Source organism: Carassius carassius, chromosome 31 (genome assembly GCF_963082965.1).
Source record: "Carassius carassius chromosome 31, fCarCar2.1, whole genome shotgun sequence".
Classification (NCBI taxonomy): domain Eukaryota; kingdom Metazoa; phylum Chordata; class Actinopteri; order Cypriniformes; family Cyprinidae; genus Carassius; species Carassius carassius.
In genome coordinates this window covers 3,968,489-3,988,143 of record NC_081785.1, presented here as the reverse complement: position 1 = coordinate 3,988,143, position 19,655 = coordinate 3,968,489, and the positions used below count along the sequence as shown (strand labels likewise).

The window sequence follows — 19,655 nt, the reverse complement described above, 5'->3', positions numbered from 1 at the left end:
ATTGAGCTTAATAATAACACTATTGTCTTTTGTAAAGTTGCATTACAGTTGAAACGGAATTTGATTCGTAACTGATGAATTTTACAACATTAACACTGTTATTTTCCTTTTTATTAAAAGAATAGTTCACCCACAAATGAGATGTAGATGAGTTTGGTCTCTGATGTAGTTGAGCTGGTGTGAGATGTAGATGAATGGGTGCCGTCAGAATGAGAGTCCAAACAGCTGATAAAAACATCACAATAATCCACAAGTAGCCCTCACAGAAGTCCATTTATTGTGAAGCTGCTTTGAAACAATCTGTATCATATAAAGTGCTATATAAATAAACATCTTGAAGCCACTACACACTTTCTGTGCAAGGCAAACCATAATGTGGACTCTTGCAGCAAATACAAAGACGCTAAAATAATTTCACACATTAATTATAATTGCACATCCATTTCCACAATGTTGGCAGGAAAAAATGTGCATTTAGAAAGCATTTGCACAGTTCCAGCACTGTTATCAGATGTTGATTTATGCAGATCTCAGCACAAAGCAGCCGATATCAGGACATTTCAGCTGCAGTAGTCTCTCAGCACTCCGTTCGTATCTACACTTCCGGTCAAAAGTTTAGGATCAGCAAGACTTGTAATGTTTTTTAAAGAAGTCTTATGCTCATCAAGGCTGAATTTTATTTGATTGAAAATACAGAAGAAGAAAAAAACAGGAAACCTGCAAAATGTTATTACAATATAAAATAAAGGTTTCTATTTTAATATCCTTTAAAATATAATTTATTTCTGTGATGCAAAGCGGAATTTCCATCAGCCATTACTCCAGTATAAAGTGTCACATGATCCTTAAGAAATCATTCTAATAAGCTGATTTATTTAATTATCAGTGTTGGCAGCATTTGTCCTGCCAAATATATATATATATATATTTTTGGAAACTGAGATTTTTTCAGTATTCTTTAATGAATAAAAAGTTAAAAAGAACAGCATTTATTCAAAATATAAATATTTTCTAACAATATAAATCTTTGCTATCATTTCTTAACAATTCAACACATACTTGCTTAATAAAAGTTTTAATTTCTTTAAAAAAAAAGAATAAAAATTTACAGACCCCAAACTGTAGTGTATATTGTTAGAAAAGATTACTATTTTAAATCAATGCTTTTCTTTTTAACTTTTAAATCATCAAAGAATCCTGAAAAAAGTATCACAGTTTCCCAAAAAATATTAAGCTGCAAAACAGTTTCCAGCACTGATAATAAATCAGCATATTAGAATGATTTCTGAAGATCATGTGGCACTGAAGACTGGAGTAATGATGCTGAAAATTCAGCTTTGCATCACAGGAATAAATTAGATTTTAATGTACATTTAAAAGACAAAAAAAATATTTTACATCATAATAATATTTCACAATATAATTTTTTTCCCTGTATTTTTGATAAAATAAATGCAGTCTTGATGAGCATAAGAAACTCCTGTAAATAACATAAAAAAATCGTTCTGATCCCAAACTTTTGTGATGCTTAATGAGGAAAACTTACACTTATATTATAAGGCCAAATTTGCTTGAAGACCTAAGAGCTTAAAACATTGCAGTCTGGTTGAGTAGAACATTTTGGAGCATAATTATAAGTGTGCAGACATTTATGTTTTGTCTATATACATTGATGCATTGTTCATGAACCCAACTCTGATTGGAAATGTACACTTTTCTCAATCTTTTCAACTTAATATATTCAGTCATGCCAATTAAAGCCTAATTATTTTTAATGAGCTGCTACTGATATGTTTATTTTATGTACTGTCAAAACACCAACAGGTGGTGTAAAGAAAAGCTCAGAATTCGACATCAATACTTCAGAGATGCGTATTTCTATTCATAGATACTGTATGAAACAGGCCATAACAAATAACAGGTTATATTTAAATAATGTACGAAGAATCTCCATTTCTTATTTATGCTGCTTTTACAACAGACCTTTCATTGCCAAGTAGAAAGACATATATAGACCACTGTATTCACGCATGTTGGTCACAAAACCTATTTGGACACTTAAGTCACACCTAAAAATGTCTGAACGTTATTGTGTTATATAAGAGAATATCAAAGCAAATACTGTAAATAAAAAAATAAAAACAAGTATGTGGGTGTACGTATATACTATATATATATATATATATATACACAGTACAGACCAAAAGTTTGGACACACCTTCTCATTCAAAGAGTTTTCTTTATTTTCATGACTATGAAAATTGTAGAGTCACACTGAAGGCATCAAGGGCTATTTGACCAAGAAGGAGAGTGATGGGGTGCTGCGCCAGATGACCTGGCCTCCACAGTCACCGGACCTGAACCCAATCGAGATGGTTTAGGGGTAAGCTGGACCGCAGACAGAAGGCAAAAGGGCCAACAAGTGCTAAGCATCTCTCTGGGAACTCCTTCAAGACCGTTGGAAGACCATTTCAGGTGACTACCTCTTGAAGCTCATCAAGAGAATGCCAAGAGTGTGCAAAGCAGTAATCAAAGCAAAAGGTGGCTACTTTGAAGAACCTAGAATAAGACATATTTTCAGTTGTTTCACACTTTTTTGTTATGTATATAATTCCATATATAATGGAATGCCTTCAGTGTGAATCTACAATTTTCATAGTCATGAAAATAAAGAAAACTCTTTGAATGAGAAGGTGTGTCCAAACTTTTGGTCTGTACTGTATATATATATATATATATATATATATATATATATATATATATATATATATATATATATATATATATATATATATATGTATATGTGTGTGTGTGTGTGTGTGTGTGTGTGTGTGTGTGTGTGTGTGTGTGTATACAGCGTGTGTGTATATATATACATATATACACACACACATACTTGTTTTATTTAATTTACAGTATTTACAATATATATAAATATATATACTCATGTAACATGTAAATTAAATTTGCAGTCTTTGAAAGTGAAAAAAGTCATCTTATAATTTACAGCAAAAAAAAAAACTCTGTGTACTTCTGAAATTCTCTGTGACTATTTTTATTTATTATTTATATACTTCAGGAAAAGCTATTTGTGAGGAACTTTGATTCGTCACATGGCATATGGTAAAGTTCCAGCAAACACAGCTGCTGTTTGTTTGTTTTTTTTAAACGGTGTAAGGAAAACATTATTCAATTAAAAAAATAAAAAATAAAACAAAACATCAGTTGGTAGATTTTAAACTGTAAAACAATAAATATACTGTTTAAAATGAGATGAAATCTAACTATAATTATTGTTTTAAGTGTTGAAATACTTTTTGGGGCCGCTGTATTACATATAACCTGTAGAATAAATGTTGTTCATGTTTTAAAATGATCTGAATTATTACAACGCTGATAATGTTGGTCTTTAGTTGAACTGACAGCTTCCTTGAAGTTTCATGTGTGAGAAAGAAGCCCTTCCTTTGTCCTCATCTCACTGTCATGACTCCTGAAACTTAACCTTCTGCTGTATCGGTGCCAGAACTTCATCACCAGAGCATGTTCTCCACTTCACTTCGAAATTAGTGTAGGCAGGGGTCAAAGCGAACCCGATCTTTCTACACAACACAGTTATTTAATTAAAGGGCTCCTCTGTTTTTCAGGGTCAAAAAATATGTGTTGGATGTCAGCAGTTCAGAGGGGAAATGGGTGTAAAATGTTAGGGATTATTTTGGGGCACCTACAGCATTGCTTCATAAAACCGATAAAAAACAGAACCGCACACAGTTCTGAGAAGCTGCCAGAACGATCCGGAGGCCCAGGAAGACATTAGTGAAACTAAAACCGCAGCGTGGGAGTCTGGGTAACAGACCGGGTGCTGACTAAACCAAGTATTACAGCACAAGGAAGGAAAGGGATGGGGTCCAGTAGGATTGAATTGTAATGGAGGAATTTGCTACTAATCTGAGGGTACAGAGATGGAGTCAAAGGTGGGCGACTGATGGATGGTGCCGTTAGAGGTGATGTAAAGTTGAGCGGGCGGTCAGGTTGGTAATGTTGTGAGTCATAGAGGTGATAGTGTGAGTCTGGTGTAGCCAAGCATGTTCCCTGGAAGAGAGGGGTCACATAAGGGGGAGATGCAGAAACACAAAAGATTCCTGTATATCAACATGTTCATGAATAAATATATGGTATTTATAAAGAAAACATTTTTAGTGGCAGTGTACAAAATGCCTTCAAAACAAGATTTTAGTGCTCAAGGGTTGATCTTTCAGAACTCAGGAAGCTTAATTGAGTAGTTTCATTAAAGCTTTAAGGTGAAATGTGTAGTTTTTGTGCCACCAAATGGAGCTGCAAGAAATTTACTGTTTTCAAACAGGTTTCCTGAACCGTCCTTCTTGTTTACGATTGGTAGATATCCCCGCCCACACCTTTTTGTTGTTGTTTTTGAGAACAAAAGGTTTTTACATGTTACGTTTTCAGTGCTTTTTTTTTTTTTTTCAATTTATTCCAATATTTTTTTTTTTTGTTTATCTCATTATGATAACATAATTAAGTGGAAAAAAATATCCATAACAATTATTTTAAATATTTTTTATTTTATTTTCAAAAGGTTTATGTATAATATAAAGTCATTCTTTTTATATGGCATTTAAATAAAATAAATAATTGCATAATATAGTATATAATACAATCACTATTATAATAGTAATTAATATATAATATAATTATTATAATAATTTGGACTTGGACTAATTTAATGAAAAATGTTTGCTTTGAGTTTACTGGTGTTTTTAGCAAGCAAATAATCTAAGTGCAATATGTTTGAATATTGAATTAGTTAACAATACTTATTGTATTACAATACTGTATTAATTTCAAGTTGTTGAAATTTGCATGAGTTAATGTTTTATCAAGAGATATGAATTAACAATGAGCAATATATTTATCAGTTAGTATTAAGAATGTTTTTAATTAGTAATGTAAGCATTAAGAATGATGAAGTAATGTTAACAAGTTGTACTTTGTTACTACAACCTTTTCGATCCGGATTAGAAAAGCATGTGTTTTCAACATAACGCCATGAACTGATCATTTGATATGCATTCTTTCATGTAGCATCAGCACTAAAAAAAAACAACCTTCACGTTGACTTGACTGTTGTTCAAAGAGAGTTATTTGAGATGGATATCACATGACAAAAGCACTTTTAATGCATGGAGATGTAAAGTCCAGATTACAGCGCAGGGCTTTGTTAATGTGCTGCCATTGTCTGCCGGGCAGATTAATGATAAAAACTATTGTCTTTCCTGGGGGCCGTGCTTCTTTACAGCTCCTGAACAAGTTGCTGTTTGTGAGGAGATAGAAATCACAATTTAATATTCCTCCAAAGTGGTCCCGGCAGAGATACAGCTCTTTGTTCTTGGTAATGATCCAGCATGGAGATGAATAGAAAGGCTGAGCTAACACTAATGGGAGCGTTAACAGGTCATTCTTCTGACTGTTGCTACAGCAACAGAAAGTGCCGCTCTAATAGTGACGATGGTTCAGACTAGACCAGTGATGGAGGATGCATACTTGTTTTGTGCAGTAGTTGATTTTAGTTGTTCAGAGCTATTGTAAGATTTGGTTGGTGATTTATTATTCTTGGTAGAATGCACTTCTGTCTGGCTGCATTGATTGATTTTTGGCAGGTTTCACTAAGGTTGTGTAAGGGTTTTGAGGTTGTGAATGCATCCGCACTGTGTTTAATCTCTCTAATAATTTTCTTCTCATTTGGTATTTATCAATAGGCCCATTATCATACTATTTAATATAGTCCAATAATGTGCAGAAAAAGTTGCTTAAGGGTAAATTTAAATTAAAATCACTTCTGTTTGTATTAATGGCCTCAGCAAATAAAGCTGGTATAGTCTGGTATAATTTAGGGTAGTATGAAATAAAAACAACTCTGTTTCATTTCATTTGGTTCCTATTTCCTAAGCATTAATGGTAATTATATATAATGAAAAAAAATAGTATTTTCAAATGGATATTGCACTCACTTTATCTCTGTAATTTATGGTGTTTGCCAAGGGAATTGATTTTTTTTTTTTTTTTTTTTTTTTTTTGCTGATTGGGTCATCATTGTTATTCCCCCTGAGATTAACTTTTAATATTTCAATAATTTAAAAACACATTCACATGTTTGTCAGTTAATGAACTCATTGACATGCAAATGAACCAATCAAATATTCCAAATGTTAAAAAGGTAAATGTATTATGTTTAATTTTACATTTTTATGATTTAATTCATTATTAACTTTTCATCAGCCAATTAACCCATTACCCTTTGCAATTCTTTCATTTACTTTTTTCTTTTCTTTTTTTTATAACAATAATCCTATTCAAATCTATTTTTAATAAAACAAAATTTATCTACTTTTAGATTAATAAGTAGTTTAAAAGTAATCCAAAAGAAGTCTGGATACCTAGAATGAGAAATCTTAAAATGTATTTATATAATGTTATATAATATAGTCTATACATTGAACATGCTATCTGTCTGTAACGGTTGAATTTTCTGTAGTAGACCTTCTAGGGCTTGTGTTGTGTTTTTGTCTGACAGTTTTTTAAATATTTCTCAGAATATCATTTCACATCCATTAAGTCTTTTCACATACCACAAACATTTGTCTCTGTGAAACCTGAATCCTCATTCTTTTGATGTAACATTTAAAGTCTCTGATATTTCTAGACATTTTTACAACTAGCAAAATCACAAGGGTCTTTAAAAGAACCTAAGGAGCTTAAAGCATCAATCTCTGCTGTCAGATGACCTCGGACCCATAACCCACGACAATAAAAATCTGCACTTCATGATGAAGACTGTCAGGAGGCATCCCAGCAGACGAATGTTTCACAATACAACTGTGTTCAGACAGTGACTGAGCTTCTCTGTACAAAACCCCTGAGAGTTTTGAAGAACTGTAAGTGCTTATCTTCATCATTGCTTTTACTGTCAAGGGTTTGGCATTTAAGTGAAAGTCAGTCAAGGTCATGAAGATGAAAACTGCACAGCTTTACCGAACTCTTTGAGTTATGAGTTGGAACATAACAGAAACAAATTGGAGTACCATATGCATTTGAAATCTTTCTGGGTTGAATATTCTGGAAGTAATTCATGTTACTGTATTAAAATGGGTTGCCAATTTTGTTAGCTCTGATGGTTTCATAGTTTATCCAGAGAAATGCTTAAATATTATCTTTCCCTGATCTGTCTTGCTAGAAGGGGGCTTTGTGACTTTATGTCCTGGTTTTAGAGCGGCAGACAATCAGCCTGTCTCTGATTTGCCCATCTCAGCATAGAGGATCAACAGTAAGCCTGGCCTACTGCCCTCGGCTCAGTGTGGATGAATGGGAAATGTGGAATAAAGGCTTTTCTTTCTTGCGCTTCTGACAGGGAACATCACCCTCACACTTCTGCACCTGGAATTTGCTGATGTTAGCATGTTTCTTGCCAGGATCACTGCTATTAATTTGATGTGCTTAAACACTATGTATTAAAAAATGAAATAGTAGAAATGTTGATTTCTTCAGAGACAGATGGAATAGGATCAGATTGGGTTTTGTGTTTGGTACAGCAGCCGTCTAGTGTATTTACTTCTCCAGGAGAAATATTATTATTTCTACTTGCAGCTGCTGATCTAAGGTCAGTTTCTAGTTGCCCTGGTTTGACCAAAAGTTTAGTATCAAGTGTACCATGATAGTATATAATAGATTGGTGACCATATTGATAACAAAAGATTGTCATCTGCCTTATTAAGCCAATATTAGAGTAAAAAAAAATAAATTAATTAATTTGATATCAGAGCATTTTTACTTAGCTAAATATTTATTTATTGAATTGAATTATATTTATTTTTTATTTTCAGTGAAGGCTTCAAAAAGCTTATATGCTTAATTTTACTAGCTTGTTAATAAATGGCGTAGCCAGAATTATAATTATGGTGGGGCCCATCTTAAAATGAAGGGGCCACTCAATATTATACGTAACTATAATGTCTATATTAAATGTGTGTATTTTCAAATGTTTTTGCGGAGTGTGGAATCTGAATAGCAGCGCACTTATACCACATGACAGTTAACATGAAGGCGCCGGTTCGATCACTTGCACATAAAAAACTCAAATTTAAATATTTGGTCATACAGTCAAGAATAATTACATCGCCAAATCTGTTTAATTTAATAAATTAACATTTATATTTGAAATGTATTATTTGTTTATTTGTTTGACCTTTGTGCATGTAATTTATTTATTTATTTTTATTTATTATTTTTTTGAAGGCAGCATAGTATTTAATCATTCTTTTAATTTGCTTAAAACTGGTTTGTTTCAGTTAGTTGTCAATTCAACAATTTCTAATTCTTGTTTAGGTTTTTATTTAAGTTTATGTTTGTTAACTTGCTTGACATGATTAAACTGTCAATCTCCGTATTATAATATTCTAGTGTTGTCGAACTATGATTGATGTTGCACTACACTGAAAAAAATTTGGTGTAAAATCAATTTTCACTCAGATATTGCTAGTAAATTTCACAATAAATTGCAAGAAATGGCAAGTAATATTGAATTAAACGTATATATATATATTTTATAAACATATTTTATATATTTATATATTATATATATATATATATATATATACAGTACAGACCAAAAGTTTGGACACACCTTCTCATTCAAAGAGTTTTCTTTATTTTCATGACTATGAAAATTGTAGATTCACACTGAAGGCATCAAAACTATGAATTAACACATGTGAAATTATATATGGAATTATATACATAACAAAAAAGTGTGAAACAACTGAAAATATGTCATATTCTAGGTTCTTCAAAGTAGCCACCTTTTGCTTTGATTACTGCTTTGCACACTCTTGGCATTCTCTTGATGAGCTTCAAGAGGTAGTCACCTGAAATGGTCTTCCAACAGTCTTGAAGGAGTTCCCCGAGAGATGCTTAGCACTTGTTGGCCCTTTTGCCTTCTGTCTGCGGTCCAGCTCACCCCTAAACCATCTGGATTGGGTTCAGGTCCGGTGACTGTGGAGGCCAGGTCATCTGGCGCAGCACCCCATCATTCTCCTTCTTGGTCAAATAGCCCTTGATGCCTTCAGTGTGACTCTACATTTTCTTTTTTTATTATTATTATTATATTTATTGAACTTTTACAATAACCGGATAAAGATACAGGAGAATCCTGAAAAAATACATTTACTTTTTTATACCCCTTCCCACCCCCTAGAAGAAAAAAAGATTATATGTCAAGCATTATCACAAAAAAATAATAAAATCTTAATCCTTAATTTGACATTCTAGAAGTACAGTTATATTCAGAAAAATAAATAATAAAGGGATTCCAGATCTCAGAAAACATACCAGTGTTACCCTTTAACGTATACCTAATTTTTTCCAAATGAATGAAACTCATGGCATCTCTCAACCAGTCATCAAAAGATGGAGGGAGTTTTTGTTTCCACAGCAGGAGAATGCACCGTCTGGCTAATAATGTTAAAAAAGCAAAGGACTTTGTAGTATTTCCAGGCAAATCAGTGACATTTGACGAAAGTCCAAAAAGTGCTACCAACGGGCAAGGCTCAATCTGTTTCTTGTAAGACAAAGATCCGACTCCCATTGTTGTTTAATAAAAGAGAGAGAGGTGGAAATGGAGGAAATTAGCTTGTATAGCGTAGACAACACACCTCTTTTATTTAAGGCTACTTCAAGAATCTAATCGAGCGTAGATTTTGGGGGAAGATTAGGAAAGTTTTTAACAAAATTTCGAATTTGCAAATATCTAAAAAATGTGCACTAAGGAGAGAGAATTTTTGTGTCAATTGAGAAAAACAGGGGAAAATATTATCCATGTAAATATCATTGACAACTGAAATCCCTGCTCTCTGCCAAATGTGAAATGCTTTGTCATTAAATGAAGGGGGGAATAAGGGGTTGCGGTTTATAGGTGAAACCAATGGTAAGAGCTGAAGACCAAAATGGGTTCGGAATTGGAACCAAATTCTTAATGATTGCCGGACAATAGAATTACCATAAGGGCAGCGCGAGATAGCAGTAAGAGGGCTGCATAATAGTGCGGCAGGCGAGGCCGAACCCTCTTCAATACTGACCCAAGACGGGACCCAATCACTGAGCCCAAAATGACTTTGGAACCAGAATAATGTAGAATGTATATTTGCTGCCCAGTAGTAAAACAGGAAATAAGGAAGGGCAAGCCCGCCTTCAAGCTTTGGTTTTCTGAAGTATTTCTCTAAGAATTCTGGCTGGTCCTTTGTTCCAAATAAAAGATGAGATATTTTGATTTAGAGTCTCAAAAAAAGATTTGGGTATAAAAATTGGGACACACTGAAATAAATACAGAAATCTAGGTAAAACGTTCATTTTCACTGAAATCACACGTCCAGCCAATGAAAGGGGAAGAGCCGACCAACGAGTAAAATCTTTCTGAACTCGTTGGAGGAGTGTAGTGAAATTAGCCTTAAATAAATCTAAACACTTACGTGTAATTGTTACTCCTAAATATTTAAAACTATGTGAAGCGACTTTAAACGTTGAAGTATTCATTGGTACACCAGAAACTTTAAAATTTATTGGAAATAACTCACTTTTGTTTATATTCAATTTATAGCCAGAAAAGAGGCTAAAGGAGTTTATAATTCTCAGAGCTTCGGGTAAAGAAACAACCGGATCAGAGATATAGAGCAGCACATCATCTGCATATAATGAGATTTTATGAACAGCACCAGCTCTCCTAATTCCCTGTATAGCCTTCTCACTACGAATGGCAATTGCCAATGGTTCAATTACCAATGCAAAAAGCAAAGGTGAAAGTGGGCAGCCTTGTCTAGTGCCACGTTTTAAGGGGAAAATAGAGGAGGATACACCATTGGCCCGAACAGAGCATACTGGGGAAGAATATAAAAGTTTTATCCAGGATATGAACTTGTGGCCAAAGCCGAATTTCTGTAATACATAGAAAAGGTAATCCCATTCCACCCGATCAAAGGCTTTCTCCGCGTCAAGCTGAAGAAGAGCCTCTGATGGATGAGAGTTAGAGGAATAAATTATATTAAATGCCCTTCTAATGTTATGAGACAGTAATCTATTTTTAATAAACCCAGTTTGGTTACCGTGTATGACTACTGGTAAAACTGATTCAAGATGCCTTGCGAGCATTTTAGCCAGAATCTTTACATCTACATTCAGAAGACTAATTGGCCTGTACGAGCCACATTCGTGCGGGTCTTTGTCTTTTTTCAAAATCAAAGAAATACAAGACTGACGGAGGGTTGGAGGCAGGCAACTGTTATTGAGTGAATCTAACAGCATGTTTAGGAGTCGTGTTTTAAGTGTTTGAGAAAACGTCTTAAAATCAACAGGAAACCCGTCCGGCCCAGGGGTCTTGCCATTCTGCATGCTCTCAATTGCTAGTACTATCTCCTCTGCGGAAAAAGGTAATTCTAGCTCTTTTCTCATTGTGTTTGTTATTGTAGGTATGGATAATGATTCAAAGAAATTTTCCATAAGGGACCTATCTGTGGGGGGTTCTGACTTGTATAACAAAGAGTAGTAATCTTTAAATTGTTTAGTAATACTAACAGGGTCAGTGATCAAATGGCCATCGGAGGACCGAATCTTAGATATTAAATTTTGAGCTGATTTTTCCTTTAACTGAAGTGCAAGAAGTTTACTTGGCTTGTCACCATGTTCAAAAAAATGCATGTTTGGCCTTTTAAGTTTGAAGTTTGAGTCTCTTTTTATAAATTTCAGGATCTGGAGAAGCTGCATAAGCTGAATCAAGCCGAGTTATCTCCATAGATAATTCTTCTTGCTTCTTGCTTCTTTGTCTATTTACACAGGCTGAGTATGAAATGACTTGACCCCGAGCATATGCTTTAAAAGATTCCCAAATTATGGAAGGTGAGGTCTCAGGGATGGTGTTTATCTCCAAAAATATATCTAATTGATTTTTTAAAGTATCACATAAAGCCTTATCAGAGAGCAGTAAGAATTAAATTTCCAACTTTGAGAACCCGACATCTTATCCTGAAACTGAAGAGAAAGTAAAAGTGGAGCATGATCAGATATAACAATGCTGGCATAAGAACAGGCCTTTACTTTAGACAGCAATTTCTTGTCTATGAAAAAGTAGTCAATACGGGAGTAATTGTGGTGAACATGAGAGAAAAAGGAGTATTGTCGTGCTGTGGGATATAAAAAACGCCATACATCTGCCTGACCACAAGTTGTCAAAAGTGATTGGAGCATAATTGCCATTTTAGAGGGTTGGGCAGATTTAGTAGATGAACGATCTAGGGTTCAGAGAACAATTAAAATCACCTCCCATAATGAGATAGTGTGAGTTTAAGTCGGGGAGTAAAGAAAGTATTTTCTGGATAAAATTTTCATCATCATAATTTGGTGCGTATATATTTGCAAGAATCACTATTAAACCATAAAGAAGGCCTGAAACAATTATATATCTACCACCAGAATCAACTAAAGTTTTTGAAGGAGAAAATGGTATACATTTATTGATAATAATTGCCACCCCTCTAGATTTACTGAGAAATTTAGAATGAAATACTTGGCCAATCCATTTCTTACAAAGTCTGGCATGATCTGGGTTTTTTAAGTGGGTCTCTTGCAAAAAACCAATATGAGTATTTAAATGTTCTAAATGTGATAAGACCTTGTTGAGTTTAATTACATTGTTTAAACCTTTGACATTCCAACTGGTAAAATTTACACATGAATCCCCAGACTGAGCCTTGCTTAACCTAGGTTATAATAGTATAATTGGTTATAATAGTCACCACAAAAATATATAAATGAAGAAAACATGAATACGGCTTTCGTCTTGACAAATATGAAATGACGTGTAAGAAAAGAAAAAAAAACCAAGGAAGAAGAGAAAAAAGAAAAGGAAAAAAAAACACCCATGTACATAAGTAGAACGAACATCACCCATAATACAACACACAAACCTTCTCTCCGCTGAACCAGCGCAGTACTACAGTACCAGTACTAATCAGGCCGCATATCTGGCTCAGATAGGGCTTATACTCCGAGTAGAACCTTATCCAATACAGGTTATTTACCTGCGTCCACAGCAGCTACTTCGCTTGACTGCTTAGGTTTAACAACGGTGACAATGAACGTAGACACAGCTTCGGGCCTGTCAAAGCTGTGCGATTCGCCGTTGAATGAAAGTAGAAGTCTGCAGGGATACAGCATCCTGAATTTGACACCAGCTTCATGTAATTTCCGCCTTGACTGCTTTAAACTTATCACGTCATTTCTTGAGTTCCACAGAAAACTCCATTAGGAAGCCCATTAGGACTGCCTATGCATAGGGCCCGGGATCTTGTGCAGCGCCCCTGGCGGGAGAAGCACGTTTAGATTTAGGCATAGTAACGGAAATAACAGGCTACAGCACACAATCAAATGCTCTCCAGCGTTGTATACGCCGTCTTAAATTATTATGAATATGTAATGTTCCCGTTTACTATTGAAAAGAAATAAAATTTACAGAGCAACTCCCGGGCGCGCCTCACTCACTCAACTGCATGCCGGAAGTCCTCACTCTACAATTTTCATAGTCATGAAAATAAAGAAAACTCTTTGAATGAGAAGGTGTGTCCAACCTTTTGGTCTGTACTGTATATATATACAACCCGAATTCCGGAAAAGTTGGGACGTTTTTTAAATTTTAATAAAATGAAAACTAAAAGACTTTCAAATCACATGAGCCAATATTTTATTCACAATAGAACATAGATAACATAGCAAATGTTTAAACTGAGAAAGTTTACAATTTTATGCACAAAATGAGCTCATTTCAATTTTGATTTCTGCTACAGGTCTCAAAATAGTTGGGACGGGGCATGTTTACCATGGTGTAGCATCTCCTTTTCTTTTCAAAACAGTTTGAAGACGTCTGGGCATTGAGGCTATGAGTTGCTGGAGTTTTGCTGTTGGAATTTGGTCCCATTCTTGCCTTATATAGATTTCCAGCTGCTGAAGAGTTCGTGGTCGTCTTTGACGTATTTTTCGTTTAATGATGCGCCAAATGTTCTCTATAGGTGAAAGATCTGTACTGCAGGCAGGCCAGGTTAGCACCCGGACTCTTCTACGACGAAGCCATGCTGTTGTTATAGCTGCAGTATGTGGTTTTGCATTGTCCTGCTGAAATAAACAAGGCCTTCCCTGAAATAGACGTTGTTTGGAGGGAAGCATATGTTGCTCTAAAACCTTTATATACCTTTCAGCATTCACAGAGCCTTCCAAAACATGCAAGCTGCCCATACCGTATGCACTTATGCACCCCCATACCATCAGAGATGCTGGCTTTTGAACTGAACGCTGATAACATGCTGGAAGGTCTCCCTCCTCTTTAGCCCGGAGGACACGGCGTCCGTGATTTCCAACAAGAATGTCAAATTTGGACTCGTCTGACCATAAAACACTATTCCACTTTGAAATAGTCCATTTTAAATGAGCCTTGGCCCACAGGACACGACGGCGCTTCTGGACCACATATGGCTTTCTTTTTGCATGATAGCGCTTTAGTTGGCATCTGCTGATGGCACGGCGGATTGTGTTTACCGACAGTGGTTTCTGAAAGTATTCCTGGGCCCATTTAGTAATGTCATTGACACAATCATGCCGATGAGTGATGGAGTGTCGTCTGAGAGCCCGAAGACCACGGGCATCCAATAAAGGTCTCCGGCCTTGTCCCTTACGCACAGACATTTCTCCAGTTTCTCTGAATCTTTTGATGATGTTATGCACTGTAGATGTTCCTCAATTTGACGTTGAGGAACATTGTTTTTAAAGTTTTCCACAATTTATTTACGTAGTCTTTCACAGATTGGAGAGCCTCTGCCCATCTTTACTTCTGAGAGACTCTGCTTCTCTAAGACAAAGCTTTTATAGCTAATCATGTTACAGACCTGATATCAATTAACTTAATTAATCACTAGATGTTCTCCCAGCTGAATCTTTTCAAAACTGCTTGCTTTTTTAGCCATTTGTTGCCCCCGTGCCAACTTTTTTGAGACCTGTAGCAGGCATTAAATTTTAAATGAGCTAATTAAGTGGATACAAGTGTAAAATTTCTCAGTTTAAACATTTGCTACGTTATCTATGTTCTATTGTGAATAAAATATTGGCTCATGTGATTTGAAATTCCTTTAGTTTTCATTTTATTAAAATGTAAAAAACGTCCCAACTTTTCCGGAATTCGGGTTGTATAATTTTTTTTATTTTTTTTATAGTATTTATTTATTATTGTATATCTCGGTGGTAGGCTATAAAACTCATTTCTTAGGGTTTGAACCTACATCTGGTCATTAGCCAAGATTTTTAAACCCTAATCCACAAAACAGAAAAAAAGAAAGGCCACCTGAAAGCTCATATTGTTACCATTTATTTTGCCAGCACTAGAATTAATGTTGTGTTTCCTCTCACAGACTGTACTACAGTGATCCTCATCCGTCCAGAGCGGTGGAGCTGCTGCGGGTGGGGAAGCTGCAGCACTTCCTGGGCAGACTGGAGGAGGCTCAGGGGAGCTTCACGCAGGTCTGGTAGCACACACTCTTTGGCCCTATAACTGACTGCAGAGAGATCAGGATCATAATGATACCTTCGATGGTCATCGGCTGCATTCTGCCCCTCTGTCTGAATCTGCACTGTTGTATGTGCAGAAATAAGGCCAACATTCTTGCAGAAATGCTTTATTATCTCGATGCACAGCCTTTATTGATTTTATAAAAAGACTGAAATAAATATGATAAAGACACCAATAGTTTATTTATAATATAATTTTATATAATAATCATTTTATCTTTCATCTGAAAAATAATAAACTTTATAATTTTATAATATACTATAATAATTACATTTTAGTTTTAATTTGACATTTTAATTATTATAAAAGTGTGTTAATATGACATTTCTCTCAGTAAAATTTCACCCGTGACGCTCTTGGTGCAGCAGCCAAATATCACAGTAACATAATGGGTGCTTTGGACTCTCACAGCTCCCGTTACATTCCTTTAAATTAATTTTCTTTCCTCACATGACAATTTAAATTGATTTAAATCAGCCATCTCTCTTTCTCCCGCTGCTTCCTTCCTCAGGCGTATGACATCATGAAGGTGACCCATGGGACGGATCACGTCCTGACTAATGAGGTGAAGAGAAAACTGAGCGAGTGCCAGGCTGAGCTGGGTAAAGTCTAGACTGATGTGTGCCATCATACAGAGACCGAGTACTGCGGTCCCGCCACGGCCCCAAACTCCTCTCATCCAGTTCTTTGACATGTTGGCTGTTAGTCAACACGTTTCTGGATGGTTGTGTCTGCCACCTGCTTTTGTGCCACTGTGTGTCAAACCAGCTGGTTTAGAATTCCACTGAAAAAAACGCCAGAAGGAAAAATTCTACATCTTCACTGTGCTTTTTCAGACCATTTCAGATTTTATTTTTCATTTTGTTTAGTGTTTTAATTATTTTCAGTAATATCAGAAATATCAGAAACTTGCTGCCCCCTCAACAGATGTTCAATTTTAACACTCATTCCAAAATGTAGTTTATTATCCTCCATATTTTCGAACGAAAGTCCTACTTCTAGGTATTTTGACTTCTAATTAGTGGTTGCAACAGGAACATTATTGATAAAATTTAAATGCTAAACAATAGTGTCACTTTTCAAAAGGGCAGTAATGCAACTAGTCCTAAGTCTAAATGATTTGGGTCACTGTATTTTTTTATTTGTAGCATCATATTCCTAGATTCAGAAACATATGTGATGATATATTAGTATTTAAATGCATCAGAGTATTCAATAAATCCTTACATTTATGCGGTTTCTTGTTTTCTGTTCACTTGCTAATAAAATTATTCAAAGGTGTCTTATTTTAGTATTATTTAAATACTATTTTAATACTACTACTATGTTTTAATAATTTTGTAGTCTTAGTTTTCCCCAAGGCAACATTTTTTTTTTTAAGTTTAGTTTTTTTCATCTAATACTTAAATTTTATTCTTTTTCAGATGTATTTCACTTATCAACAATGATTTTTAATAGTTTAAGGTGCCTTGTTTTAAATAAAGGAACAGTATTTCACTAGAATGTAAGGGTTAATAGAAACAAGAATGGTACAAATGAGACCGAACATCAAGGAAATGTTTTATTTGAGGTGTGTTGCTTGGAAAACCCTTGGGAATATCCATTAGCACATTAATAGATAAGCACATTAGTAGTCGCTTTTTTCAAAAATGCTTATTAAAGTTTGACTTAACGACCCTTAAAAATGACTATACATGACATTAGTGTGATTCTGACTATCACATAATCAACTGTTGTGAAAGGCAACACCTTTTCAGCAATAACAGCTTGATAAAACTACTCCAAACACACACACACCTCAGATTTGTGCTTCAGTTTCTCATCATTAACTTCAATCATCACAGTTACTCTGGCAAGACGTTTCCAACCGCTCTGGTTTCATAAACATATTTCAGCAACTGCTTTATGTTTTTATGCTCTTCTTTTACCATCTGGATTGTGTTATTGCAGTAAGCCCTTGATTTGTAATGTCAATCCTTCATTTTAATAAATATTTCCAAGTTCAGTCAAATATTTAAACCGTTTTTAAAGATGAAAATCATATTGGTAAGTTTTCACAACAGTTAAGTGTACAAGAGGGATCATTTAAATAATTTCAATACTCTGGTTTGAACAGATGTTGCCATTTATATGCAAACACAAAACACTGGCATTTTATTCTTTTAATTTGAAGAAATTGTCCAGGTGTTTCACTAATCAGAATGTTTTCTTATGAATATTGTTTTATTTGGTAATTGAAATGACCTCGGTATCACTTTCTTTTTTATTAATGTTATACAAGGAACTGGCTTTTGTTAGTAATAGCATCCTTCAGGAAGTGATCTCATTTTGATGGTAAAGCAACAAGTGATATGTAAATAATCAAATTATTAATAAAGTTTGTGTCTGAGCTTCTTACTGGAAACCTATATATGCTGAAATAAAAGTCTTTTGTTTGTCTAGTCGGTCTGGATCAGCACAGATGACACTTTTCCGGATATTTTTCTAGAACGTGTTATTGTTGCTAAATCTTTTAACCCTCCTGAGTGTCAGGATACAGATAGACGGGATTTCACGTCTCTTTCCACCTCCTCTCCTCTCATAACTCTGTGGCCTCTAAAGCAAACAGCTTTTGGAGGTGCACTTCTCTGAGATGGAGATAATATCTTTAAAAATGTCATTCTGTTGGATAGAATGGGGCTTAAGAGGAAATAGAGGAAGTTAGTATAGAGATCTCTGACTCACACTCTGCTATACAATTGTATTTATACTTACTCTTCGGGTGCTGCTCGCATGGTGGTTAATTAATGTACTATATTTTAGCTTGATAATGATTTTTTTATTTAATAATTTATGGTACTAAATTATATTTATGGAATAGTTATGATCCATTCATTACCTGTTAACCACTTTTTGAGCATAGACCTGGAAATGAAATATCTGCTGCAGAACCAATAATTTCCACTACATGAAATTAGCTTCCCATTCATTTCCATTGTCACTTCCCAAAAGTTTATTTTATTCAGGACCATTTAACCCATGCATGATTGTCCATGATTTATTTATTTTTATTTAATTTTTCACATAGCAAGTGCCAAAACCGAAGTAAAAATGTAAAAATAATTACCGAACAGCACTAAAAGGTTATAGATAAGGTTTTATGACCAGTAAGTTTCACAATATACACGCAACTAAAGGATTGTTAGGAACCTAACTAATACTGTGTTTGACCCCCTTTCGCCTTCAAAACTGCCTTAATTCTATGTGGCATTGATTCAACAAGGTCCTGAAAGCATTCTTTAGAAATGTTGGCCCATATTGATAGGATAGCATCTTGCAGTTGATGGAGATTTATGGGATGCACATCCAGGGCACGAAGCTCCCGTTCCACCACATCCCAAAGATGCTCTATTGGGTTGAGATCTGGTGACTGTGGGGGCCATTTCAGTACAGTGAACTCATTGTCATGTTCAAGAAACCAATTTGAAATGATTCGAGCTTTGAGACATCGTGTATTATCCTGCTGGAAGTAGCCATCAGAGGATGGGTACATGGTGCTCATAAAGGGATGGACATGGTCAGAAACAATGCTCAGGTAGGCCGTGGCATTTAAACGACACCCAACTGGCACTAAGGGGCCTAAAGTGTGCCAAGAAAATGTCCCTCACACCATTACACCACCACCACCAGCCTGCACAGTGGTAACAAGGCATGATGGATCCATGTTCTCATTCTGTTTACGCCAAATTCTGACTCTACCATCTGAATGTCTCAACAGAAATCGAGACTCATCAGACCAGGCAACATTTTTCCAGTCTTCAACTGTCCAATTTTGTTGAGCTCGTGCAAATTGTAGCCTCTTTTTCCTATTTGTAGTGGAGATGAGTGGTACCCGGTGGGGTCTTCTGCTGTTGTAGCCCATCTGCCCCAATGTTGTGCATGTTGTGGCTTCACAAATGCTTTGCTGCATACCTCGGTTGTAACGAGTGGTTATTTCAGTCAAAGTTGC

The 19,655-nt window shown here is 35.2% G+C and overlaps 1 protein-coding gene across 1 annotated transcript in view; it reads left to right on the top strand.

The window, feature by feature from the left end:
* The window catches only part of smyd3 (SET and MYND domain containing 3), a 162,414-nt gene extending 146,030 nt beyond the window's left edge, over window positions 1-16,384 (top strand). The window contains exons 11-12 of the mRNA XM_059518588.1: window positions 15,510-15,618; window positions 16,179-16,384. Coding sequence (XP_059374571.1) covers window positions 15,510-15,618; window positions 16,179-16,280 — 211 coding nt within the window. The 3' untranslated portion in view covers window positions 16,281-16,384. The remainder of the gene's footprint in view (window positions 1-15,509; window positions 15,619-16,178) is intronic.
* Window positions 16,385-19,655: the final 3,271 nt, after the last annotated feature.